The following is a 26,984-nucleotide window of genomic DNA, read 5'->3' as shown; positions in this document are numbered from 1 at the left end:
CAAACATGCAGTCCATAACATTATCTAATTAAAAAAACACTAAATTTTATTTTAGGAACTTCTTTTTTACTCACTTCTATAAGAACAAAAAAGTAGGTGCTATTGAAAAATAAGCATTAACTAACCTCATTTTATGGTTTAAAATATAAAAACAGACTTTAATACACTAATATAAGTATTGTTATTAAAATCTCATTTTCTGCTTTGATTTTGTAGCTGTAGCTTTGCTTAGTAACTATATTCAAAATGTCATTTTCTCTTGTGCATTGTAGATTCAAATACCCATTTTCTACTTGCCTTCTGAACAAAAATGTATCCATGAGTAAACCAAAAGAAAAAAGTGGCAAGGTAATAAATATTGTACTGTACAAGTGAGACCATATATTGCAGTCACCGTGACCATCAGGAGGACTGGAAACAGCAGCAGAGAGAAGTGGGTGCTAGCTGTCACGACACTCTTCACTGCCACTCGAGAAAGCCAGGAGCAATACCCTTGCTCACCTTTCAGTGAGTGACACCATTGAGTGTATGCATGAAATCATACACAAGCTTTGGTACTTGAATGGCTTTTATTTATTTATTTATTTATTTATTTATTTTTGGTCAGGCAATTGTTTATTCAGATTTTGATTTATTTTATGAATTAATAAACGAGTATCTTCATGTTCAGTGAAAACTTTTCTAACCATATAAAGGAAGTACAACAAAAGTCCTTGCCTTAAAAAGACAATATCACTGGCAAAAAGATACACTCAATGTCCTTTTCCAAAAAGATTGAGTCATAAAAGTCTAATAGGTACTTGGATGGCTTTTAATAAGATTATTGGCAACATGCAAAATGGTACCACTTGATTTAGTACAAAAAGGGACTTTGTAAGTGTAAAATATTTATTTTGCAATCAAGACCTGGTCAGAATACTAAAGACAGATAGCATTTGAAAACTCATAACTCTGAAGTGAAAATCAAGAACCAGTCAAGAGGGTATCTATTAATCGACAGACTAAAATTTCCTTATGTTAGTTCTTGTTACAGGAGGAAACTAGGGTGGAAGTATGTTCAGATCAAGGTCAACAAGTGAAAAAGGAAGATGAATAGGAGAAGATATCTTCTTAATTCTTTAAATCTTCAGAAGAAATCCAGCTTCAAGTAAAATCTTACATGAGTCTAATTAAGCACTTTTACTGCAGGATGAAGCTATAATTAAAGCTTTCCCTTATATGGCTTACTAACTTGCAGCTGCAAGCAGAATGTTTTAACATATCATCATATTGGCATTAGTTTGACAAAATGCAGTAATCATTTCCTTTTGTGAACTAGAAGAGAACATGCATATTTTAATTCATATGTTAGTCGATACAGACATAATTATTAGAAGTTACAGGGAATCTATGGCATTGCAATTTTTTTCTATTCTCTTTTTTTATGTAATTGAACGCTTTGCTTATTTTGAATAAATGTAACTTGACACAAATGATCTAAAACAAGGAGTTGAAACAGCAGGGAAGATGGAAGAAAATAGGACAAATTCCTAAGCTCTGTAGAACACAGGAAAACTTAGTATTCTTAAGGAGGAAAAGGAGTGTGAGAACTATGCAAACTTGAGGGGCCACCAGGCAGTTATCTCCATGGAAATATTTAAATGCATACTCTTGTAAGAAGCTAGACTACTATCTTTCTCGGTTTAAGTTCAGGAATAGAAGCAGATCCATCATAAGTGATCTGATAATTTATTGCTACCTAACTGTACTCTCAAGTGGCATAATCACGTTAAGTTCACACACACACACACACACACACGTTACTCAAAAGCAAGAAAAAAAGGCATAAAAAGGCTGTTCTGTGGCTTTGGGGGTAGTGGGCAGGAGGAACTGTGTGAGCCGCTTGGAACTGTCAGTCCCCAGAACTTTGGGGCTGAATCCAAGTAGAGCAACTGCCAGCACAGTCACCCAGAGCTCTGCTACACAGAGACCTGGGCTCATTTCACTGAGGGCTAGGGCAGAATGTGTCGGTAAAATTAAACAGAAAGGCAACAAATGAGTAGGAAACATAATACTAGTTATTACTCAAAGAGATCTAGGTGACTGCTCTGACCTGACTAGCAGTAGATGAGCATCTTTATCTTGGACTTTCCCACCCTAAGGGAGGTCTGCCAGAAGTACTAGGTCATCTGAAGGGAGCATAAGTGTCAGAGAGGCACTGGTGAGCTGAGGGTGGCTGGAAATAGGAACTAAAAAGGAAAGAACAATAACTAATGACCTTTTGGAGTTTGGCAACCAAGACAATCTTTTCCTTCTTGATAAATTCTGGTCGAGGATCTGGATTCAGTTTCCCAACTGAGAGCTTTGCTTGCTTTTAAAATGAGCAACAGACATATTTGTTGTAGTGTGTAGTCATGGAACTGGGCAAGGATGTCTGCAAGACTGGTGACTGGTTGCATCCAGACTCCTCCTTACCACCCAGGAGACACATACACCCAGGGAGCCCCAGAGCTCCAGAAAGGAGAGAGCATAACGTCCGAAGCTGACATCTCCTCTTTCGCCATCACCCTCTGGCAAATCACCACCAGGAGGTTCCTTACTCAGGCAAATGTTAGTATGTGCTCTATGCCGTAATAGTCTATAATCTACATCCCTCTCTCTCAGCAGCGGATGCCACGGACTGCATCCCTAGGAAAAGACTTGAGAAGGGTATCCAGTGCTGCTGGAAGGACAGTACTTTGTAGTAGCCAAATGCAGAACTTCTGGTCGACCTTAACTCATTAAAAGCTGAATTTGGCTGACTAAACCTCTATCACAATAAGCTCTTGTCTTTGTTTCTATTCATTTTTAAAGAACCAAAGATGCAGAAAAAACACCTGTAGAATAGATTTATAGAAAATAAAGTTACTAAAACACACACATACACACAATGCCCTCCCTGATTTAATTCCTATTTCCTACCCATTTAAACATTCCCAACAGATTTAAATAGCGATGTTTTCTATAAGCTGAGATTAAAAAGTCAATCAGTTTGAAGAAAACAAAACAAAAAAATTCAAAGAAAAGAAGAGAAAAGAAAAGAAAAAGATGGCCCAGATGATCCAAGTCCTTCAGAGATCTCCCTTCTCAACTGGGAACCCAGCCAAGCAACTCCACAGGGACTTGAGTTCTGTGATTATGAGTGAAAGTTGCACTGTCTGTCCTTGTCTGCCCTCCTTCTGTTCTGTTCTCTAATTTTAGACATATTGGCCTTGACAGTATCCTTTAACAAAAAGATCAGCAGCAAGCTCTCAGGCCCCAAATCTGATGTTTCCCTCACTAAGAGAAAGGAGTGGGATTTCCTACCATCTTCTTGTAGGTTGAGCTTTTATCTAATCACAAAAAAAAACATTATGGGGGACTGGAACCATATCACTACCAACCTCCTGCTAATTAGATCACCCTTTATATTTTCAAAGTACACTAAAGCCTATAACAAATGCATCCAAAAATGCTGTTTTTGACTAGCTAAAAGTTTACTGAAAATTACTACTCTAGGGCAGGAGTCTGCAAACTTTTATGTAAAGGGCCAAATAGTAAATATATTAAGCTTTGAAAGCCATAATGTTCTGGCATAACTACTCATCTCTGCTGCTGTAGCGTGAAAGTCATGAGCAAATATCTAAATTAATGGGCATGGTTGTATTTCAATAAAATTTTATTTATAAAACAGGCTGGATCTTGCCCAAGGCCTGTAGTTTGCAGATCTCTGTTCTAGGGTCATAATTAAGAAGTTATTCAACTGGGTGGTACCAGCACACAACCAATTTATTCAACACATGGTGTTGATCTACCTTAAAAAATAACTAACCACTGGCAAAATAGAATTTTGCTTATGATCTAAATAAACCAAAATGTGGAATACATGATCTAGCAATAGAGTACTATGCCCTGACAAAAAAAAAATTCAGTCAATTCTAAGTATGTTTAAAGAATCCCATTCCTGAGAAAGTGACTGTTCCTAAAAACCTGAGAAGTATGGTAAACATATCTATGGTGTAATTTGTAATTCATGAAAAAATGAATAGCTAATATCTACTGAACTATTCTGTCCCAGACACTATACAAAATGCTCTACAAGAATTAACTCATTTAGTCCTCACAACAACTTTGTTATGTAGGTACTATTATTATTCCCACTTTACAAATGGGAAAACTGAGGGCCAGATAAATAATTCGGCCAACATCATAAGGCTAGTAGATGAAAGAAGTAGGATTCAAACTCATGCATTCTTGCTCCTGAATCTGTGATCTTAATCACTACTGTTGAGAGAGCAAGAGGAAAAGGAAGGTAAGTCACTGCTTAGGCCTGGGAATTCCACCTCATAGACGGATGCTTGGACCTCTTTGTGGATCAGCAAATACTTACTGACTTTTATAACCATGTGTTGGATGGCATGCCCAGTGTTTTACGTATATTATTTAATCCTACTCACAGTGTTACATGGGAGAAACTATTACCCTATTTTAACAAAAACTGTGGCTTAGGGAGGTGATGAATTGTGTAAGGACTATCCTAGTAAGTGAAGAAGCCACCTATACTGGCTCTGTTGGGATGACCAGTTTCAAATAAGATGGTTACTTTCTGAACAGCTATTTGCAGGAGGTTCATGTTACTGAAGAGGGAAGAAGATCACATTCCAGACTAGCAGGTGGCAGGTGTTCTTATGACGCAGGGCTGTGTGTGTGACAGAGCTATCTCGAGCCTTTATTTTCCCAAATGAGATCTGTACCACAGGGTTGCACAGAATTCAGTTTCCTTCCTCTTCCATCAACAGATTGATTCCTGCAAATATGGCTTTGACTGTGTGATTCTGTTCAGCCCTTCTTTCTTGCTTGTCCAGGCATCGTGCCAAGCTGAGGCCATCAAACTCCCAGAATTTCCTGGCATCTGCTCATTGTTCAAAAAGGGATTGTTAACATACACTTTGGACCATTTCATTCTGCTGGCTTTATGCTTTGTCTGAGACCACAGATATGAGAGCTCTCTGTGGGGGTCTACCTTGACCTTTACTGTGTTTGTCAGCCCTTCCCCACATAGAGGGGTTTGTAATTAGAGACAGCTACCCAATTCATCAGAGAGAGTTTGCATCCTATATTCTCCTAGTTGATTTTGGATAGTGTTCAAGAGGAGAGAGTAAAATCCTTTTTTTTATTCTATCATTTTAAAACCAGAAGTCTGACAGATGCAACTATGACTTTTTTCCCTATCAAAGTCAAATTAATTCAATAATTCTATCATTCTCTGCACAGACTTCAGCATGGATTAACTATCCACTGAACATACATCATATATTCCTTGTTAAGTATGTTTAGAATTTTAGCTCCAGTTTTTTTAAGGAAACACCCAAAATAATTTAAAAATAATCATTAGGGAATTAAGTTTGGCAATGTATTTTTACCATATATGTGATCACAGTTGATTCTTACATCTTATTCCTTCCCTTTGGGTTCACTTTGCTTCATGTTGAAGTCCATCATTTAGTAGCTCCTTCAGCAAGGGTGAAGGAGGAAGCAAATAATCTTTGCCTGTCTGAAAATATCTGTTTTTCTCTCACCTCTAAATTACAGCCTAGCTGGGTGTGGAATTCTCAATTGACAGTTATTTCTGGAAATTAATTTATTGACCTCTGGCACCTCTTGGTGCTGCTAACAGCCATCAGTTTGTCCTTCTCCTATAGGAAACTTTTACTTTTTGTACCTTTGAAGATTTTATCTTTGTCCTCAGTGTTTTACTCCATTATGTTTTCGTCTAGGTATAGATTTGTTTCATTTTCAAGTGTGGCATTGGTTGGTATTCTCAACCTGAGTCTTCAGTCCTGGAAAAGCTTTAGCCCTTATCTTTTGGAATACTGCTTTTCCACCATTCAGATACCCTCTTCTTCAGAAACTCCTATGAGGTGAATGGTAGAGCCTCTTCTCTCTTCCATGCACACCTGCCCCTCTATATCCTTCATCTCTCAGGACTGCATTATGGGTGGATTTCTCATTATTTTCTAATTCATTAATTCTTTGACTATGGCCAGTCTAGAGTTTATTCTATCAACTGAGTGTATTTCAGACTACATTTTTCATTTCCAGAATTCTTTCCAAACCTCATCTTTTCATTGGGTTTTGTTTTTGTTTTGTAATATCTTGCTCTTTTTTTTTTCCTAATTTCTTTATCTTTTGAGTATTATAAGCATACTTATTTTAAAGTTGTTTTCAAATTGCTCTGTTATTTTCATTTCATTTGGAGTAAATTCAATTCCTTTTTTTTGGGAAGGGGGGCGGTTTCTCACATATTCTAGAATTTTGGTTAGTGCATTCTTCTTGAGTGGGAAATTTTAATTTCTTCCTTCTCCTCACCACCTTGGTCCTTTCTCCCATATGTGTAGTTTTACTGTTTTTGATACAAGCCCCTAAGACAACTGGGACTTAAAGTGATGATCTGAGGCTCCTGTCCTGGGTGCTCTTCTGGATATTGAAGAACCAGTGCTAAGCCAGTGGGCAGCTGTCTCCAGGTCTTGGGTGCAAGACTATGTCTGCTTTCTGTTGCCTTCCCAGGAATGCAGATTCTTATAAAGCCACTTTCCCATAGAGCAGTTGGTCATGGTTTGTTTGTAGATTCCTTGCTTGGGCAGAGAAGCTTTGGTTCCAAACAGCGAATGTGGCTCTGGTCTCCTGCTTTGCATGGGGTAGTTATAGTCACTGTTACAGCATGGAATTCAAACTACCTCTTTCCAGACCTGCAGCCCAGCAGGCTACCAGCTTCATTCCTACTAACTGCTTTGTGATTCTGTTATGTTTCTGGTTTATGCATACTTACCTTCTTTTCTGAAAGTGATTATTTCTTTTTAATTTCCTCTATTTTGTATGTGTTGGTGCTGAAGGAGCCTCAAAATGTGAAATCACATCAAGCTGTGCCAATATTCAATTTTTAAAACATTCATTTTTATCAGTATAATACAAAAATTCTACAATGTTCAGCAGTGATAATACTTATTTTTCCATTTGTTCTCACCAGCAAACAAAGAAAAAGCTAATTATATCTTACTGATAGATTCTCTTATTTACCTAGGCCTGGCTAATTGAAAGTAGACAGCCCCAAATGATGAATTTCAATTTACATTTCTTAACAGGAAAAGAAAAAAAAAAAAGAGTTGATAAGCAGTAGCAACTCAGTGGTCCTGTTTATTTTTATCTGTATTAGAACTTAAAACTTCTGCAGCTTTTAACCTAATCTTAATCAGAAATAAATCTACAAGAAATGCTTGTGTTTACTCAGCTTTTAAAGGATGAAGCTGAGAAGTAAAATAGGCCAAAAGAGGGTAGTCTTAATTTTGGAATTTTCTTAATCAACACTGAGGAAAGCTTTACCACATTGTATTTTCAAAGGCTGCCTTACCTAGGACTCCATCTTAGTTACCTGCGCGTGTTGCTGGCCTATAAGTGTTTATTATGCACAAGAGTTAAATATAAATATACCATACTTTATGTAACATATGTATTCCTGAAAATATATGTATATCTTATATTTCAACAAATTGCATTTTCCTTTTAAAGTAAGATATTACTTCAAAGATGTGTTCCTAGAGGAAAAGAAAATAGATCTGAAACACCATAAGAAAGGGCAGTATTAGGAAACTGAACTTGGTCAAACACTTAACTGGAAAATAATGCAGTAGTGAGAAAGCAATGAATGCTATGATTCAAACGCTTTACTGAAAATATGTTAATGTCAAGAACTGTACTAATTACTGATGAAATGAGAACAGAATCTCATTTTGTTAGAGGAACAGTTGGAACTTTTAGACAAAAGCATGCATCAGCGATAGCTTTGAAGAGTTTCTCTACTTTAATGGGGAAGGTGGAAAGGTAGATTTTAGGAATAGACAGGTTCAAATCTTGACTTTATTATCTGTGTGACTTTACGCATATTAAGTAACATTAAGAGATCCTGTTTCTTTACCTGTAAATGGGAATAACAATAAGTACTTTTTAGGATTAATGTGAACTAAAAAAACAAAATGGTCTGGCATATAGGAGGAACTCAATATGGTGACTATTAGTGTTATCATCATTAGCTGGCTTTTTTTCCTAGAAGAAAAATGCAAATACAAATACATAAGACTGCACCTCTACTATATCTGATGTAAGAGACACTTTGAAAGCTACACATCTCTGTATCTCCACTCCTTCCTCTGTGTCTGACTAGAATTCAGATTCCATATTAATAGAATAGGAGGGAAGGCAGGACAACAGCAGGAAGGCAGAATTTAAAGAAAAAATTAATTATAATATATTAATATAATTAATTACAACAGCTACGACTACATTCCACACTACTCCCTATGCACCATGCTATAATGCTTGTACATGACCTTATTTAAAATCTTATACAACCCTATAGAATAAGCATTATTATTCTGTTTAAGAAGAGGAAGTCAAGCTTACAGTTTAAGTAACTCGTCCACAGATAGTAAATGACAGGTCAGAAATTTAAACCCAAATCTGTGCATTCAAAGCCTTTTTCTTGCTACAGTGTAACATACCATACTGAAAAGACAAGGTCTGAGCACCACCACCCACGGAAGGAAGTACACAGGCTAAGCAACACAGAAAACTGTTAATTTAATATGCTAATTGCACTTCAGGTGCTCATCTTAGATCACTTCTAAATGTATGTTGAATTAAAGAGATAAATCCAACCAGCTAATGTGAATTTGACTGATGAGTATGTGTTAAATACACTTGACCCTAACATTTTATATCAACACTGAAGAGGAATTGTCAGTCTCAAGAGGAATACCACTAACGTACTTACAAGTAGGGCATGAGGGTCATTTTCTGAGGATGCTGGAAGGGAAATATTAAGGAAAAGGATAATTTTTAACAAAACCAAATGGCCTACAACATCTTCATCATCAAAAGCTTTAAATACTAAGACTTCCTAGAAACTTGTAAAGAACCTTTGTAATTATTAAGGAAAATCAATGCCTTGAGTGAAGAGAAAGGACCAAGGTACAAATATGGCAAGCCCTTTCAGCCTCTTAAGTACTGGGTCTTCTTAAAAAGTTTAGATGTTTCTAAATTTAAATGCCTTAAATTATAATAGATTGGAAGTACTATAATCTCTAAGAAGTATTTAAAAGTATATCTTATGAAAAGAAAAAATGAAATGCAGGACAATATTATACAACAGTGTATATTATAGCTCTTAGAAAACTGGTATGGGGAGCAGAACACTAGCTTCACAAAGATGCCCACATCCTAATTCCTGGAAGCCTTGAATATGTTACCTTCTATGGTAAAAGGAACTTTGTAGCTGTACTTACAGATATTCAGATGGGAAGATTATCCTGAATTACCTGGGTTGATCCAATATAACCACAGGGGTCTTGATAAGAGGGAGGCAGGAGTGTAAAAGCCAGAAAGAGAGATTTGAAGTTGCTACACTGGGGACTCTGAAGATGGAGGAAAGGGCCACACACCATGGAATACAAGCAGCCTCCAGAAGGTGGAAAAGGCAAGGAAACAAATTCTTCCCTAGAGCCTCCAGAAAGAACACAGCCTGAATACCCAGTCCAGACTTCTGACCTCCAGAATTATAATAAATTTGTGTTGCTTTAAGCCACTAAGTTTGTGATAATTTGGTACAGCCATCAGTGGAAACTAATACAAGTGGCCAAGATGGTAAACTTACTGCGGATAGAAAATTAAAATACATATTAACTCTAAGACGAACATTTGCTTTTAAATGACATAAGCCTTTAAACAATTACAATATACTCTATCTTATTCAAGTTTGAAAGTCAAAGGCTTAAAGACAACACACAAGGATTGTATACTGACACCATAAAGACTTTCTTAAAGTTACAAGTGTTTTTTCTCTCCTTTACTTGGTGTCTAAAAAACCTAACATTCCTAGAAGCCAACCATTAGGACAAGCTTTTGGCTTTTATCACAGATGAAAGCGAATCTACTCTGACCTTGTGAAAAACATCTTTTTTTTTCCCCCTCTGTAAGTCTCAACCTCTTATAATAGGAACTGGAAAATAAAATCAACCAGCTGCGAAAATAAGGTTCATAGGATGGAGTGAAACACTGATAGAGTGAATAACATATAATGGTATAAATAATCACACAGGGATTACATCTGGCACAATATTTATATGTGAAGCATGGAATGCCCCTGACTTTTACCCATCATACTCTGTCCTGTTTAATTCTCTGGGTTATAAGGGACATGAAGCTGATCCTGACCAGAATGTTCTCAATCAGGTTTAATGAGGGGGATACTGATTCCACTTGAAAGTTCTTTTCTACAGGGCACAGTATTATGAGTAATTGTGACAATTTAGATTTCCTCAGAGTATAAATAATCAGCTTCTACTTAGGTATCTAAACTCAGAAATACTCTGAGTCTTTCTTACTACTCTCTTTTTGGCATGGACTATGAATTTAAATAAAAGAAAAACTAATAGTTGCTTCCCCACCAACAGCATCCACTAAGTGTAAAAGGCACACATTTGTCACCTCATAATTTAACCACTCAAAAGCTGACAAAGTAAACAAATCCCTAAGCCAATGAAGACTTGTCTTCATTCTTTTCCTAAAACATGTATTTTACCTCAAAATAATAATATACTTACTTTATTGCCTTCCTGCCACTCCAGTCTTGCAGTTTCAGTGTTTATGCACAATGTGCTCTCACAGTTAGAAAGTATTGAAGATATTCTTCCCCTTTCACAGGCTGGACCCACTGAATGATTCATGGAACCTGTAGTAGCATCACCTTTGGATGTTATACTCATATGAAGCCAGAACAAAAACCAAATCAAACCAACCAAACAAAAGCTATGCCAGGGTTACCTCCCATGCTCATTTACCTGACAATGAGAGGAGGCTACAGATGGACAGAATGATGGATAAATGTGAGCCAGAGCTTGTAGGCAAGCCACAGGGTGTGACAAGGGATCCTTGTTAGACCAGTCACTTCCATTACTGAGAAAACCATCAGACCGGTCAGGGAGGAGGCTAAATTTTTGAAGTGGCAGCTGCTTCTAGTTCTTGAGACCCTAGAGCTTCTTATTCTTTCTCCATAAATGAGAGCCTTTGGTCTGCTGGTGTCCCTAAGAGTCAGTGGTAGGCTCCTTTCACTGTTCTTGCAGGCGCTAACTCTTCAAAACCAAGCCAAAGACATTCAGACTCAAGATTGAGCTTTCTTTCCTGCAAAAAATTAACCAGGAATCTCATGTTTGGTTACAAAAGAGCTTTAGTGGAATTTCTATACTTATTACTACTTTAATTTGCATTTAACAGCATTTTTCTATGTAGAATAGCCACAGTAAGACACGAATCTTCTCAATTCTTCTAATAGTCCTTCTTTAGCAGTCTATTTCATATTTTTCTCTGTTTGTATCTTTGAATGGTTAACCTAACACTATGCCTGGGAGACTTCCATCTTAATTTATTTTAAACTCCTAATAATTGGCCATCATAAAGTTTATTTATCTATATAACAATAAACTTATTTTGTTTTCCATATTGGTTATGGTAGCTAGAAACTGGGATGCCCCTGAAGGTTGCCAGATAAACTATGGGACACTCAGTAAAATTTTAATTTCAGACAAAGAATGGATAAGTTTTTAGTTGTCCTAAATATTGCATGGAATATACTTATACTAGAAAATTACCTGTTTATCTGAAATTCAAATTTTACTGTGCATCTTCTACTTTTGCTTCCTAAGTTTGGCAAATCTAATGCTCATTTCTTGCAGGACACCTAGTAAACCCAGCCCTGGGTCGGCATATGGCAAGTAGGGTAAGGAATGTTTGGTCTTATAAATCTGAAGTCTCCAACTTCAGATTTACATCGATGTCCAAATTTCAAGTAACTACTTATGATTAATTTAGCAACTCAGTCTTATTTTAATGATCAGATACAAGGCTAAAAATTTTAAAAGCCTAGGACATAATATGAGGGGAAAAAAGCCATTTTATTTACCCCTCCACCAAAGGTTTTAGAAATCTCATATTCCTGGGTAGTTTCTCAGATACTATGCACAAGTTCCTTACCTCTATTCCAGGTAAGAAATAGGAGTATAGCCTTCAACCCTGAAGATGATCTGTTCTGCTCTCCAAAAGGTGTGTAGTCTGAGTGGGTTCCCCCAGAAGTGGAAATGAATTTGACAAATCACTAAATGACCATTTTTAGAATAGTTACTGTTCTTGAGAATTTACAGCTTCTCTTCACTGAAATTTCAAGTAATTTTTAGTTCTTGATGCTTCTACATTATAGGAGAGCAACAACTTTTAAATGCCAGCTGATCATGGAGTTTTTATTGGTCTATGTGAACTAAGAAAGATAAGGACCAGATGAAGTAAGTTTTTCATAAAGGTAAACATTTTCATTTTAAGGAACAGCCCTTTATTCTTGGAGATTATGTCCTTTTTATCCTTTCGCATTAAAGTAAACTTTCTTTTGTGAAATTATGGTGATACTGGATATGAAGATTTTTTTTTAACATCTTACCTCAAAAAGTATTTGGCAAACTTGTGTCTCCCAAATTCTTTTTAAAATTGTACTTGTCTGTAAATCTAAAAGTATGGGCATCATGCAGGATGCCTTTTATGTCTGATTCAGAAATACCACTTCATGTCTAACAGTATTAGACAACTTTACCTCTGATTCATGTGTCTCTTTTTGGGGGCTGTGTAAAGAGAACTGGACTCAAAGAAATATTCTAGGTTGAAGATATGTTGGTGGAAAAAGAACATTTCTATTCTCTTATGATGTTCAGGTTTTGTCTTTCCTACAAGAAGATCTGAACTATGTGCCCTGATCTCTGGCACAGTGTCACTCAATACACATTAAACATTAGCAGTAACATATGCATTCTATAAATGTCAAACATAAAATGCAACACATTCAGCATTCTATAAACCATGGCAAACAACTCCACATTCCAGACATTTGAAATGTCTATAATATAGCTTAGTTCATTCCCACTTGGAACAAAGAAATTACCTTCGTTTTTTGTTGTTGTTTTTTCTTTTTTTGCAATTCTTATGGCCAACGTGGATTAGGAAAGCTTAAGAATAGTGTATCACTTTCATAAGAAAGGGCTTTTGATAAATATACTGGAAGAAATCATGTAATATTATAAACAGGCATATTATAATTTTCATGATTTTTTTAATACAATATTCAGATGTACTCGTGCTTTGAAAAAATCCCATCTGACTGAATATCTTAAAGTTTATTTTAATCCCCACACCATTCCTTCAAGGTATACGTTGCTATCCATGATACGGAAAAGCACTAAGTCGAGTGTACGTTAAGCAGCTCAGAGAAGGTTACAGAGCTAATGAGTGATGCCATCAAAAACAGAGGTAAGTGGGGACTTCCTAGGTGGTGCAGTGGTTAAGAATCCGTCTGCCAATGTAGGGAACACGGGTTCAATCCCTGTTCCAGGAAGATCCCATGTGCCACAGAGCAGCTAAGCCCATGTGCCACAACTATTGAGCCCATTTGCTGCAAGTACTGAAGCCTACGTGCCTAGAGCCCGTGCTCCGCAACAAGAGAAGCCACTCTCATGAGAAGCTCACGCACCACAAGGAAGAGTAGTCCCCACTCGCCGCAACTAGAGAAAGCCTGTGTGCAGCAACGAAGACCCAACACAGCCAATAAATAAATAAATAAATAAATAAATTTATAAAACAAAACCAAAAACAAAACCAGAGGTAAGTGAATCTAGTCTGTGCCCTTCTCACAGTATCAAGTTGTGCAGTTTTGTGTTCTGGGTGATTCTGAAAGAAGAAATGACTCTCGTCTACTGCAGATGGTTTAACCATGGCAGAGACAAAATGTGTTCGTGATCCTTGTCACACCAATGAATGATACCTTGGAAGCCCCCTTACGTAGCTTTGGTTTGGTTCAAGATTTTGATGGAGAGATACGATTCACAAAGCATTTAATGCACAAAGTCACTCTGGGCTCAAGATGACTAACCATAACCCACCAGCTGTTTCACAGCATGCATTTCAGTGTAGCTTACAGCCAATGAGCAATGAAAAAGAGAAAATCACATCTGTGACCCAATTTTTCTTTAGTTACTAGTCATTTATATCATGCACAGAATTGGATGGAACCTAAGGAACCAGTCCTTGGTTACATCAATTTTTCTCACTGCAAATAAAAGCATCTGCTTTTAATTCACCTTTTGGGAACAAGATGAAGTAGAATGACTAAATCAGAAAATATGAGAAAGCATACAAAATGCCCACATAATGATTGGTACTGTCATCCTAAAAGTTAAAAATACCTACATAAAAAATTCAGATCAAGAACTCTCTCATAGTTTGTGTAACAATGTCCTGCTCCTACAGTACTCAGCCAATGCTAGATGGTTGCTAGTAGTTCATGTAGCTCCGTATATATTAAGCTGTTTGATGCAGTACTTACACTGGTGGGATCCCAGTAGCCAAAACAAAAAAAATCCCCCAAACTGGGCTTTTCCAATTGTATACTTTAAATATTTGTAGTTATTTTTATTGATACTTTTTGGTTTTTATTCTTAATTTCTTACACTCTCCAAAAAGTTTCTATAAAGCAGGTCTTAAATAAAATATGGTATTGGCTGCAAGGAAGAGGATGGAATGATGGGAGAGTGGTGGGTAAGTCTGCAAGTGTATGTGATTAATATCATTAACAGCCATCTAGAGAACTTTCAAACCAAACTTTTAATTTGAGCCTCATAAATATCTTGTTAAAATTCGTTGTTATCACCTCTTCTGCTTGGCTGAATCAATACAAGGAAAAGAAGACCTATGCTTACTGAGGAAACTTGGGAGTCTGGGTCTCCACTGAATGGATAGGGAATAAGTGAGAAACCTTCACCGCAGTACTAGCTCCAGCCCTTATTAGCTGTGGGATCTCAGTCAGGTTTCTCATAAACCACTTTGGTTGTTTGTATCATGATAGAGGCTAGCTGAAGTTTGTTACTTTGTTACTTTCTCAAGGGTAACAAAAACTCACTGGAGGAATTATGATTTGGATTCCTTTAGAGCTAAAGAACTATTAGAAACACTTCCTGACTCACAACAGTGAATCAGCTAAGCAGCCTGGCCTCCTCCCCTGCTCTGCATCTGTAAGTCCTCAAGAAGCAACAATATGGTGCTTTTACTACAATTTAACTTGGTACGTGCATTATAATCACTAAGTGTATGTCTGCACGCATCCCCGAGTATATTAAGGTTTGAGAGAAAGAAGGTTCTTGAGAAATAAGCGACTTTGTCATGTGCCTGTGGTTGCAGCATGCGTAGCAGTGTGCGGTTTACATCCCACAAAGCCATTATTCCATGACAGAAAACATTAAGACACGAGGAAGAAATATTAAAGTCATGACAAATGTTACAGATTCTGTTAGAGCACTATATTAACATATTTGGATTAAGAACAACCATATCCATTGCTTTTTTTTTTTTCATAAGAACCCTGTTGGGATGCACACACGTGCTCTCTGCACCATCTGTCTGTTATCTCACCTTACACATGCCCACGTCCAGGGCACTCACAAGGTGAAGTATTTGCACACCTCTCCCAGGGATGTGGCCCTGCATTGTTTGGGAGAAAAGTACAATACAAAGTCACAGCCTGAATCCTGAGATTCTGTTCCACCCCAGGGGAATCCAGAGTAGAGTCCTTCGGTTCTCCTTCGGCATACCAATCAGCAGGGGCAAATGAGGGCCAGCCTGCTGTGAAGGAGACATCAGAGACATCTGTGTCCCTGGAATTCTAATAGAGCTCAGAAGTCTGGGCTTTATACTGTCATCTGAAGGTCTGCACATAGACGGACAATGCTTAAGAAATACCCTCTGGTGATGAAAACATAGATGGCACTTCAAAATAGCCTGCTTTGTGGGAAAACAATCTGTCGCATTCCAAATTCTGAACACAGCCAACATTGAAAGGAGACTGTGTGGATTAACCGTTGCAATAAGAGAGAACTCGTTTCTTCCCGCCCTTGTATGTCTGTCAACTGTTAACCATCCTTTAAAATACAGCTCAGCCATCACCTTGATGTATCATATTGTTTTATATCTGTTTACACCTGATGTCCCTCCAGGAATGTAAGTAAAGTTGGCAAAGGTGCCTACTTGGTTGTTGGATGTCCACAGGTAGCTCAGTACCCGTCAGGCAGATGGTGCTGAGTAAATACTTGTGGAACCAACTGGGCCTCAAACAATCTAGGTGGCACCCACTGCAGGATGACCCACACAGAAGAGATGAAAGAGTGAGAGGTAATTGAATGAGTTAGCCAAGGGTGTTTGGGCTTAGAATTCAAGAAAAATGCTAATGTTTAAACAGACCCTTGCCTTGAGGAATAAATTACTTTTTTTCTGTAAATAATTTACTGCACTTACTAAAACAGAAAGTAGGTTTACAAAGCATCTGTTTTGTGGTTCTAACACAGAAGTTGCCAACACCATTAAAGATGTCCTTAGTTCATAGAATTAGGCATAAAAATAACAGGCCAACAGTTATCACTACAGAAGGTCAGTGTAAATAAAATAGCAATGGTGACCTATGTGCGATTTGCTCACAGTTTATTAAGAAGCATGAAGAAAGCAAAACAAAATCTCCCTTGGGACAGGTCCATTATAAGTAAACCGATGCTACCATTTGGGGCAGACCATGCTTTTTTTTGAAATAAATTAGTTGAAAGCAAGTCTCTCCAAAGTTCTGCATGTGTGATTAACTCCTTCAAGGCATCTTTGTAGTGCAAATGCGTTACCACTCATATAACAGTTTATCATCTATATCATCATCTCTGTTTGCAATGAACAGAAAAAAGCTACCATCTCAGAAGAAGTAAACATGATCTAGATGAACCGAAGATTTCTCCTTCAGGGCCCTGTCGCTCCTGATGCTATGTGACATTCCAAGAGCCAGTCTGGCTCCACACCTCTGCCTTCCATCTCTGTAGGTTGCTTGGTAGCTTAAATCCCAGCAGCTGAATAAATGGCTTTGTATTTTTGAAGGTGACGGACCTTGAATGAACTAAAAGAGAGGTAGGGTAGAGGTCAGGCATGACCAAGGCTTGAGGACCAAAGTCCTCCAACCATCTGGATAAGGGAAGATGGCTGCAAAGATTCTGACTGAAGCAGAAAAAACCAATGCTGCCCGGTTCACACCTGCTTAGAGCCTCCCACCCTCTTTCAATTTATGGGGGTCTTCACCATGGTAGACTTTGGACATGTCTCCAGGATCCTATAACCAGCACCAGAAGATAAAAGCTCCCAGTCTATCCTCTGGAGATGAGGAAATACCAGTTTGGGAGGAGAGGATTTCAAACAAGCCAAAGAATGTATTACTGTGTGACTGGTTTTCCTCAAGGGGAGAAGGAAAACCTGGCCATACGGAATATACACAATCAATAAATAGAAGAACTTCACGAAATTGCAGATGCTTAAATAATAATCCTATTTGAGCTGGTATTAAAGAAACTGAGGTTCAGTGGGAGTTAGGCAGATTTGTCCTTCACAAGTCCTAGTCCTTCAAAAGTCCTTCAAAACATCATTTAAAATCACTGGGCTTCAGTTTTCCCAATGACAGGGTTGGACCAGAAACAAAGTATCTAAGAGGCCTGGTGAGTGGCCAGGGTTCCAGCATCTTCCCCATTGGGTAAAAGAGCCTCACTTTCATCTCTTTAATATATTGAAATTCTTATGAACAAAAACAAAGAAAAAACAAAAAGCAAAATGATTTTAAAGGTCCCTGATGATTCTATCATTCTTAGCGCAGGAAAAAAATGCTTAAAAGAGTTATTATCTTAATCGTATACTCAATAAAAGTAGGAAAAAAGATAAAACTGCTCATAATCTCTGGCACCGTTCTCTTAGCTCCCTTTTTTTAATACTTAGGAAGGTGCTGGTTAAAATATGTTCCAAAATTCCTGCACAACTCCAGGGGGCACCATTCATACCAAAGACAATATCAATGGTGTACCCTGGAGCATGCCACTCACTGGCCCTGAAAAAGATGCTTTTAGAGTGGATAGGGCCTGTATTTGAATCTCAGCTCTGCCACTTGAGGACAAAGGCTATATGACCCTTGGCAAGCTGTTTAAAAATCTCTCTGATCCTATTTCCTTCTCAGTAAAATGGAGATAATAAATTGTATTTCCAAAGGCTGCTGTAAAACCTAAATGAGATAACATATGTACAGAACCCAGTGGAGGGCAGCACACCAACAGCAACATCAGTTCTCTAAAGTTACAAAATCTATCATGTTTCACAGCATGGAAAACAACTGTGTCTAGCACTTATGGCCCGTACCATAAGGACAGATCAAAAGACTTTGTGACATTTGGAAAAGAACTCATCTGCTGAAGATGGGGTAGGTACCCTAAAAGTTAAAGGGATCAGAATGTAGTGACCCGAAAACTGCACAATTTTTAAGTCTCTGAATTGTGATAACTGGCAGAAAGGAAGCCTAATCAGCATGTTAATTAACTAGGGTGTGTTGGTACAACTGTTATCAAGGATGGGCAACTGTTTAAATAAGACAGGCTGTACTCATTAAGGATGTATGTGCTGCCAACAGATTACAAGTATGCTTAATTCAAACTTTTTTGCCTTCCTTGGGAATCTAGAATTAGGCAATATTTAACTGCACTAAATTTTTTATTTGATTCTTTTTTAAACAGTTTTATTAAATTTGTTACAATATTACTTCTGTTTTATGTTTTGATTTTTTGGCCCCAAGGCATGTGGGATCTTAGCTCCCGGATTGAACCCACACCCCCTGCATTGGAAGGCGAAGTCTCAACCACTGGACCACCAGGGAAGTCCCTTATTTGATTCTTAAATTAAGAAGTGATTAACCTACACAGTAAAGCCATAACTTATGAATTACAGATTCTCAAACAACAAACCTGACAGATTTTATATATCATCTAGTCTAACCTCCACACATTACACCAGGGAAAACTGAGGTCTAAGGAAGATGAGAGACACCCCTACGGTCATAGAAGGCAGAGCCAGTTCTGGCACTTGGTCTCATTAACTTATTCTCTTTCTTACTACAGGAAATCAATCTTTAGCTTTATGCACTATACATACCAACAATTTAACATTGGATATATAGATTCTTGTCTCAGCACGGCATAATTCGGCATTCATAGGGCAGTGGTAGACATCAAAAGACTGGGTGAATGACAGAAGCAGCTGGGTGGGAATGTGTGGAAAGGTCTGAGGACATTTGAGAGGGTAATGCATAAAGGCTGTTAGGGACCTGCCAGTCTGGGGTTTGGGTCGTGGCAATTAGGGTCTATTAAGGGACCAACTACAGAGTGATTCTCCATATCCGGGATGTAGCAAAGTGACTAGCTCATAGTAGCTACCTAGTATTTACGTCGTATGATTGGATGATGAGCCCAGAGTGAATGAAGGAATGAAAGGACCTGTTCTGAGAGAAGAAATGAGAGCTTCAGAGACAACAGAGAAGAGGACTACCTAGCGCCATCCCTGAGGGGAGGAGGAAGGGAAGAGTTCCCTAAGCTCTCCCTAACCTTCGCAGGAAGGGAGCAGCTTGTTTCCCTGGAGGGGGCAGTGGGGTGAGTCTGTGCCCCCCTTGCTTCTGCCTCACATTTCCATGCTGAGGAAATGCCACCGTCCCCATGGAACTGCTTCTGCTTCTGATGCTCTCTGCTCCCAGGAGGGAGCCTGGAGGAGTGGAATGCTCGGGAGAAGTCTGTCTCCAAGGGCAACAGAAATTTCAAATCCATATGTCACACTGTTTTTAGAGGAGACTCTGCTTAAGTGCTAGCCAGGCAAGCTACTGACCAACGGGGAAAATGTTTCACAGCAGGAACTTAAGATCAAGAAACAAATTTGATTCTAGGATAGGAAAGAAAATCCTAATGAAGAATGAGGGAAAGCTCAGATTTCATGGCCAATTTTCCATTCCCCAAAAAACATGGCCATCTGTGGTCCTCAGCCTGGGTGCTTTGACCTTTGACCAAGTCTGTTAAGGCTGGACTTTCACAGCAGAATTCATTTGAACAGCACTGGTGGCACAGACCTGAGAGAAAGCTATATCTCATTATATTTTCCAAACAGTAAGAGGTTAGTGTTTGATATTTCCTTTCCTTTCAACATCTATGTCTAATGTTTTTTTCACTTTTGTACCATAGGATGTAGCCACTTTGAAGAAAATATGCGTTCATCACCTGTTATATTTTTCTAGGACTAAATAGAGGAGCTATAACACAAGAGTCTGCATCAGCATCTAAGAGAGACCTTTCAAGGTTCATATGATGTTAGCAACTTCCTATTTAAGAGGCACACTAACACTTCAGCGGATAATAATGAAGTATTGACAGTGTCTTCTCCCGCAACATCTAGTGGACTAATGGCTAAATGACAGCATGCACAGCAGCTGCTGGGACAGAATAATGGAGTCTGCCTCATGTTCACATTAAAGATATATAGAGCCCACGGGGAAGGTGTAATGTCGCTCATGTGACCTTCACTTGACATTTGATTAAGACAAAGTTGGTACATTGTTTAAAAGATGCTTTCGAAACTAGGAGAACAGGTCCGTGAAAAGACCAATGATACACACACTCTTCCTCAACTCACAGAGTGACTGACAAGGCTTTTATATTTTTAGCGTAGTTTCAATTCTCTAAAAAGAAACGCTGCCTAAAAGGAATGTGCTAAGCACTCTCTAAATGTTTCTCATTAACTTGCCAGTGCTGGTCCTCGCCCCTTAAGGCTGGCTTGCAGCACTCATCCTACCTCAGCTCTGTCTGCCATTCGAGGAATAAACATGAGATGAGTTGCTATTTGAAAGAAAGGCACTATATCTGTAGGAACGTTCATATCCATATTTGTAAAATATCTTGAGAAATACGAGGAAAAGGCAACGCAGAAAATTGTTCTGTGATGAAATAGAAATACTAGTGAAGAAATGAAATGGAAAAGTTTTTCTAATAAAGGGACAGGTTTGTTCTCATGGTACAAATAATCTTAGTTAAGGGGTTAATTCCTTTAAAAAAAATCAGATTTGGGATAAGAGTGAAAACATATCACTGTGTGTAGATGAGTATACAATGAACTCCCAGAATGGTCCTCATGTGGTCCAGCTCTGAGCATCTTGATTTTCTTTTTCTGGTCTTTAATTATGGTGCTGAACACTTAACTCTTTATGTAAAAGTGAGTCTAAGGAAACTGACTAAAGTCATACAAACGCCCACTCACCTCCCATGATTTTGGACTGGCAGTTAATAAACTCCGGCTTCCTGTCTGTGAGGTAGCGCTGGCAGGTGTGGTGCAGGATCTGGAAGAAGGTGCATTTTTCTGAGGCTGTGCTGGCTACCCACTGGTCAAAAGCATTTTCAAACAACAAATCGAACTCTGCAGAATCCTGGAAAAGACAGTGAAATAACGACTGATCTCTCTCTGTAAAAACTGCTACTTTTAGTTTACCACATTACGAGACTCATAGAGGCCAAAACGCCTTTCAAAGACTTTGGTCCTAATCATAAGACTCATCTTTATTGGCACTTAGGTGCATGGAGAGTCCAGCTTTCTCTATCAAGCAGACCTCAAATCTCACAGTATTTTTAGATGTCCCCAGGAAGCCAAGATCACAGAAGTCCCTTGAGCTTAACTGCACATCAGCTTGTATCAGAATTCAGATGACATGTTGCCTTTCCAATTTCTCGAAAAAGGATTCCTTCATGTTTTTGGCACTGAATGGTATTAATCTTGTCCCTAACCTTTGGTAGGGAAAGATTACCCGTTATTATTTTAGTATAGAATAGTTATATTTTACATTTTGTTTTTCCTCATTATTGATGTATTTTATGGTGAGTGTGTGAGCAAAGGGAATTTACTTGGAATACATAACTCTACCATGAAATGTTTCTCTTATTAAATCCAGTGGACTCAATGCATCATTTTTAAGATGCAGTTCACTTATTTGAATTTTGGTAAATAAACCTCATCACTGGTGGCATTAGGAGATAAATGGAGCTTTGATGAACATGTTTTTTCATGTTGATAATCACAAATGTGACTATCCGAACTCTGCTCTTTGCACTTGTCTGATAAACATGTTACTGGAGGTAGCACTTCTTCAATACGCATCCCCTTAGGTGCCTCCATCAAACATGATGAAAAGATTTATAACTTCCCATAAGAAGGGCATAGGAATCAGAAAGTCTTAGCCACATAACTGAAATAGAGAAACAGCCTTGTTAAAAATGACTCAGACAACCACTACCCTGCCAAGGTCAATGAGAGAGTCATTGTGTGAAAAGAACACCTTCACTCAGCACTGGACAGTTCACTCACCCGATTAGGATCGATGCCATTAACCTGGCGAAGCTGCTCAAGCATCCACTGTGATCGCCGCACGAACGACGTGGAGCCTTCAAACTGTTTGACCTTCGTGATGGATGCCTGTGTGGGTTTCTTGTTTGTCACTGCCGAGAAAAGACCACTCAGATTAGTGGGTATGCAGAGTGGCTTGGGCCCTCATTCAGTGGTGTTCCTATCTTATACCTACATACATACATGCAATAAGAGAGAGAGAGAGAGAGAGAGAAAATGCTATATCTTTGTGTGTGTGTATAGAGAGAGAGAAATATACGTATGTGTGTATACATGTGTGTATGTATGAATATAGAGGAGAGGACGGCGGGGAGGGAGGGAGAGGGAGAGAAAAGCACAGGGAGAGAGAAAGAGAAGCAGAGAGAGAGAGAAAATGAAAATGAATGAATATGTATGCCTTTAGTGAGAGGTGGACTCAAAAGAAACAGCAGTTACAATCTGTACCCTCAAGCAATTACAATATAATCTTAATTGTAAGGGCAGCTTCATCCACTGACATTAAACACGACAGGACCAATGAACACCCAGCCCCTCTAACGGAGGCTACAAATGCACCGTGATGGCCAGCAGGGAAAGCAGCCTGGGCTGACAGGCATCAGGTAGGGGTGGCTGGGAAAGGCTGCATTTTCAAGGGAGTGCAGGTTACTGGTTCCCCTAGGGAATCGCCACGCATATTTCTAATGTTATAGTCCAGTGTAAATATTCCAGCCTTTAGTGATAAGAGGTAATACATCCCTTAAAAAAAACCACCAAACCCCCAAATCAAAACAACAACAACAAGAAAAATCCCCTAAACTATTTGGCTTTAAAGTATAGTCAGTTTGTACCTAGTTAGCATCTGATTAGAACTGACCCCCCGCCACTCTCCACATGTGAATTCCTGAGGTCACCACAACTGCAGGGCCAGGACGGGTCTCCCTCCCGGCCTTAGTCAGTTCTCCCATCCATGCTGAGGATGGACCTTGTCACCTCTCAGACAGAGGTCAAGTACCAGCCACCAGGAGAGAGTCACTCTGAATGTTTCTCTGTCTGCTTACTTTGTGATTTAGAGCCTCAAGGGAGGGGAGGTAATTAAGCATTTTAAAAGGGTTTTCCTAAAAGCGCCTCCTGAGCCCTGGCTGTAGGAATTGTAAGTTTAAATAGAAACGATGCTATTAAAGGAATCAGGAAAAGTGAAAAGCACTCCTTGTAATGAATGCAATCCCAGTAAGATGGTGCATCAGTGCCGCATTCTTTCTCAGTTTCAAATAGGCCCACAGATCCCACACTTTCAAATAACCATGCAAATGCTCAACAGATGGCAAAAAGAATCTTTGCAGGATGGACAGAAAGCACCTATTCCAGTCATGCTTGGTGGTAAGAAGGTTCTTCTTCACACATACCAGAGTTTATCACAGCTTCAGTGTCTGGGGTCATTAAAGCAGGAAAGCAGCGACCAAGAGGGGAAAGACATGTGGGCACCCTGCCTTTAGGGCTGGTGAGAACCCCTTGGTGGAGGACTAGGCTGTTTTTAGGATCTCAGTACAATTTTCTCCCTTTTAAAATTTTCAAATAATGCTTGGGTTTACTGCCCATTATTCAGTTATATTTGGCTAAAAAGCTTATGAACATTTTACACCAATGACATTTACTTTCATGGTTAAAAAATAATCATCCCCTTAACACCCACGATGGAGGAAATGTTATAGTCTTCCATTCACAAATGGCCGGTCTGGCCTACAGTTCCATGTATAAGCTTGTTTAAGTCCCCTTAGGAACAACAGTTCCCCTCACTAAATTCACGCAATATTACCAGTTGGCCCACGGGTGTCTATCCACTTAATTTAATTCATTTATTTTGTATGTCTATATGACACAAAAGGGAGCTCTAATAGGTCTCTCTGGTAGTCATGCCCTGCTCTGCTGTTTTAATGTCAAAGGAAACAACACACCTGGAATATATGTGAGTCCTAAAATGTGCTTAAAAGATTAAAGAATGCTTTTCAATAACAGGAAAACATGGGTTCCTGTATTAGACACACACCCCTAAACACACAAAGAGGATTTCCTCCTTTGTTTATGTAAATCACATGACATTTAGGCATCCTGGGAAACATGAAGGCTTTCCTTCTGACTTCAGTTAACTCATTTTTATTTCTGGTCCATTTATTTCCAACTAATTTACAGCATTATAAAAGTTCAAACATAATGCAAGATCACTGTAGTTACTGGCGTGTTTGGGACTGACATTTTAGGAAGGCAATTTCCATTGGAAGTTTGTGACTGAAATGAGAAGGGCAGGAACTCCACCCACCCAACAAATGCCCCATGGAATTGTTCAACAGCGATCACAGTGCAGAGTGGTCGTTTTTAACGGAGGCAGTTATGACTTCATCCATTCCTGCCTTTTTTCCCTTGATTAGTATATTCCTTGCCCAGTTCTTGGAAACTGATAGTTTCCTGGGCATTGAGCCCGGTTTGGTTTAATTTTTGTTTATTGTTATTATCTCTAACATCCCAGTTTCTATTTTGAAGCAGGTGCCTTAAAATTATACTATTATATACACATTATATAGAATTAAATAAAGACTTTCCCCTTCTGCAATCAAAACACACATGCACACATGCCACTGCCAGACTTTCTGAGTTCTGTGCTTGAAGGAGCCATGTTTTAACCCCTTCCTGTTTTGATGTTGGTAGGGTACATAGCTGTTAAAAAGAAGTCAGTCAAATTCCAGATGTCTAGTGAAAAACAGCAATTTACCTTCTTCTTCCCAAGGAAAGCTACTTGACAGCAAACTCTAGAAAATGCAACCAAATGATCTGGATCAGTAATATCATAGTGCTGTATGTCCAACTACCCCTGTATGGTACATTCCATATTCATTATTTTGAATAACTTTAAAGGCAAGATAATCAGGGCATTTCTGTCATGCCTTCAACACTCATGAGGAAAAGGTAAATATATAGGCATTTAAAAGGAGTATGATATTCCCAGGTAATACTGCAGACCACCCAGAATGAGCCCAGTCCCCTGGTTTTCTACTTCAACCCACACATCAAAATCACCTGGGATGGGGATATGTGTATACAAACAGATGATTGAACTTGGTGTAACCCCCCCCCCCAAAAAAATAATAAATAAATTAAAAAAAAATCACCTGGGAGTTTTACAACAAAAACACCAAATACTGTCAATCAGAATCCCTGGGGTGTGTGGCCCTGGCATCCATATTTTAAATCTCTCTGGTTGACTCTGAGGCACTTTGACTGCTGACAGCCATTGAACTGTGTGTTTACTCATTTAAGAAATATTTATGGAACATTTAGTAGATGGAAGATACAGAGGAAGTTTTGTGGGCAATTCAAATACTGAGTAAGAAGTGGTTCTGAATTAAAAGCTTCAGTGGGGAGGAGATAAGAATGATGCAACAGAGTATCAAAGCAGAATAGGATAAATGACATAGGAGTCATCTCAGGGCTTTAAGGACCAAAGTAGAGTTGGGGAAAGTGAGGGAGGTTTCATGAAGCAGCCACATTCTAGGCAGTATAACATTAGCCCTCACCTGGATGTCTGTGATTTTCCCCAAATTGGCTTTCTGATCATCTTGGCCATTCAAACTGAAATACATAAGACTGAACCATCTTTTAAAAACTTCTTGCCAAAGCAATCTTGAAAAAGAAGAACAAAGGTGGAGGTATTATGGTCCCTGATTTCAAACTATACTACAAAGCTATACTAATCAAAACTGTACAGTACTGGCACAAAAACAGACACTAAGATAAATGGAACAGGATAGAAAGCCCAGAAATAAACCCACACATATATGGTCAGTTAATTTCAACAAAGGAATATAAAAATATACAGTGAGGAAAAGACAGCCTCTTCAATAAATGGTGTTGGGAAAACTCGGTAGCTATATGCAAAAGAACAAAACTTACATTACTTACAAAAATGAACTCAAAATGAACTGAAGCCTTAAATGTAAGATCTGAACCCATAAAACTCCCAAATAAAAACACAGGCAGTATACTCTCTGACACTGGTCTTAGCAATATTTTTTTGGATCTGTTTCCTCAGGCAAGGGCAACAAAAGCAAAACAAACAAATGGGACTACACCAAACTAAAAAGCTTTTGTACAGTGAAGGAAATCATCAACAAAATGAAAAGGCAACCTACTGAAGTATCTGCAAATGAAATATCTGATAAGGGGTTACCATCCAAAATATATAAGGAACTCACACAACTCAGTATCAGAAAAAACAATCCGATTAAAAAATCGGCAGAGGACCCAAATAGATATTTTCCCAAGGAAGACATACAGATGGCCAACAGACACATGAAAAGATGTTCAACATCACTAATCATTAGAGAAATGCAAATCAAAACCACAGTAAGATATCACTTCACACTAAGAATGCTATTACAACAAGTAACAAATGTGGGGGAGGATGTACAGAAAAGGGAACTGTTGGGAATGTAAACTGGTGCCACCACTATAGAAAACAGTATGGAGGTTCCTCAAAAAATTAAAAATAGAACTACCATATTATCCAGCAATTCCACTTCTGGGTATTTATCCAAAGAAAACAAAAA

The 26,984-nt window shown here is 38.5% G+C and overlaps 1 protein-coding gene across 10 annotated transcripts in view; it reads right to left on the bottom strand.

Moving 5' to 3' along the window:
* The window catches only part of STXBP6 (syntaxin binding protein 6), a 239,307-nt gene that overhangs the window by 27,257 nt on the left and 185,066 nt on the right, over positions 1–26,984 (bottom strand). For all 10 annotated transcript variants that reach the window (XM_057723687.1, XM_057723696.1, XM_057723693.1 and 7 more), the window contains exons 3-4: positions 22,369–22,499; positions 21,271–21,436 (exon numbers count right to left, since the gene is read on the bottom strand). In XM_057723687.1, coding sequence (XP_057579670.1) covers positions 21,271–21,436; positions 22,369–22,499 — 297 coding nt within the window. The remainder of the gene's footprint in view (positions 1–21,270; positions 21,437–22,368; positions 22,500–26,984) is intronic.

Source organism: Hippopotamus amphibius, chromosome 2 (assembly GCF_030028045.1).
Source record: "Hippopotamus amphibius kiboko isolate mHipAmp2 chromosome 2, mHipAmp2.hap2, whole genome shotgun sequence".
NCBI lineage: Eukaryota > Metazoa > Chordata > Mammalia > Artiodactyla > Hippopotamidae > Hippopotamus > Hippopotamus amphibius.
This window is presented reverse-complemented; position numbering and strand designations above follow the sequence as displayed.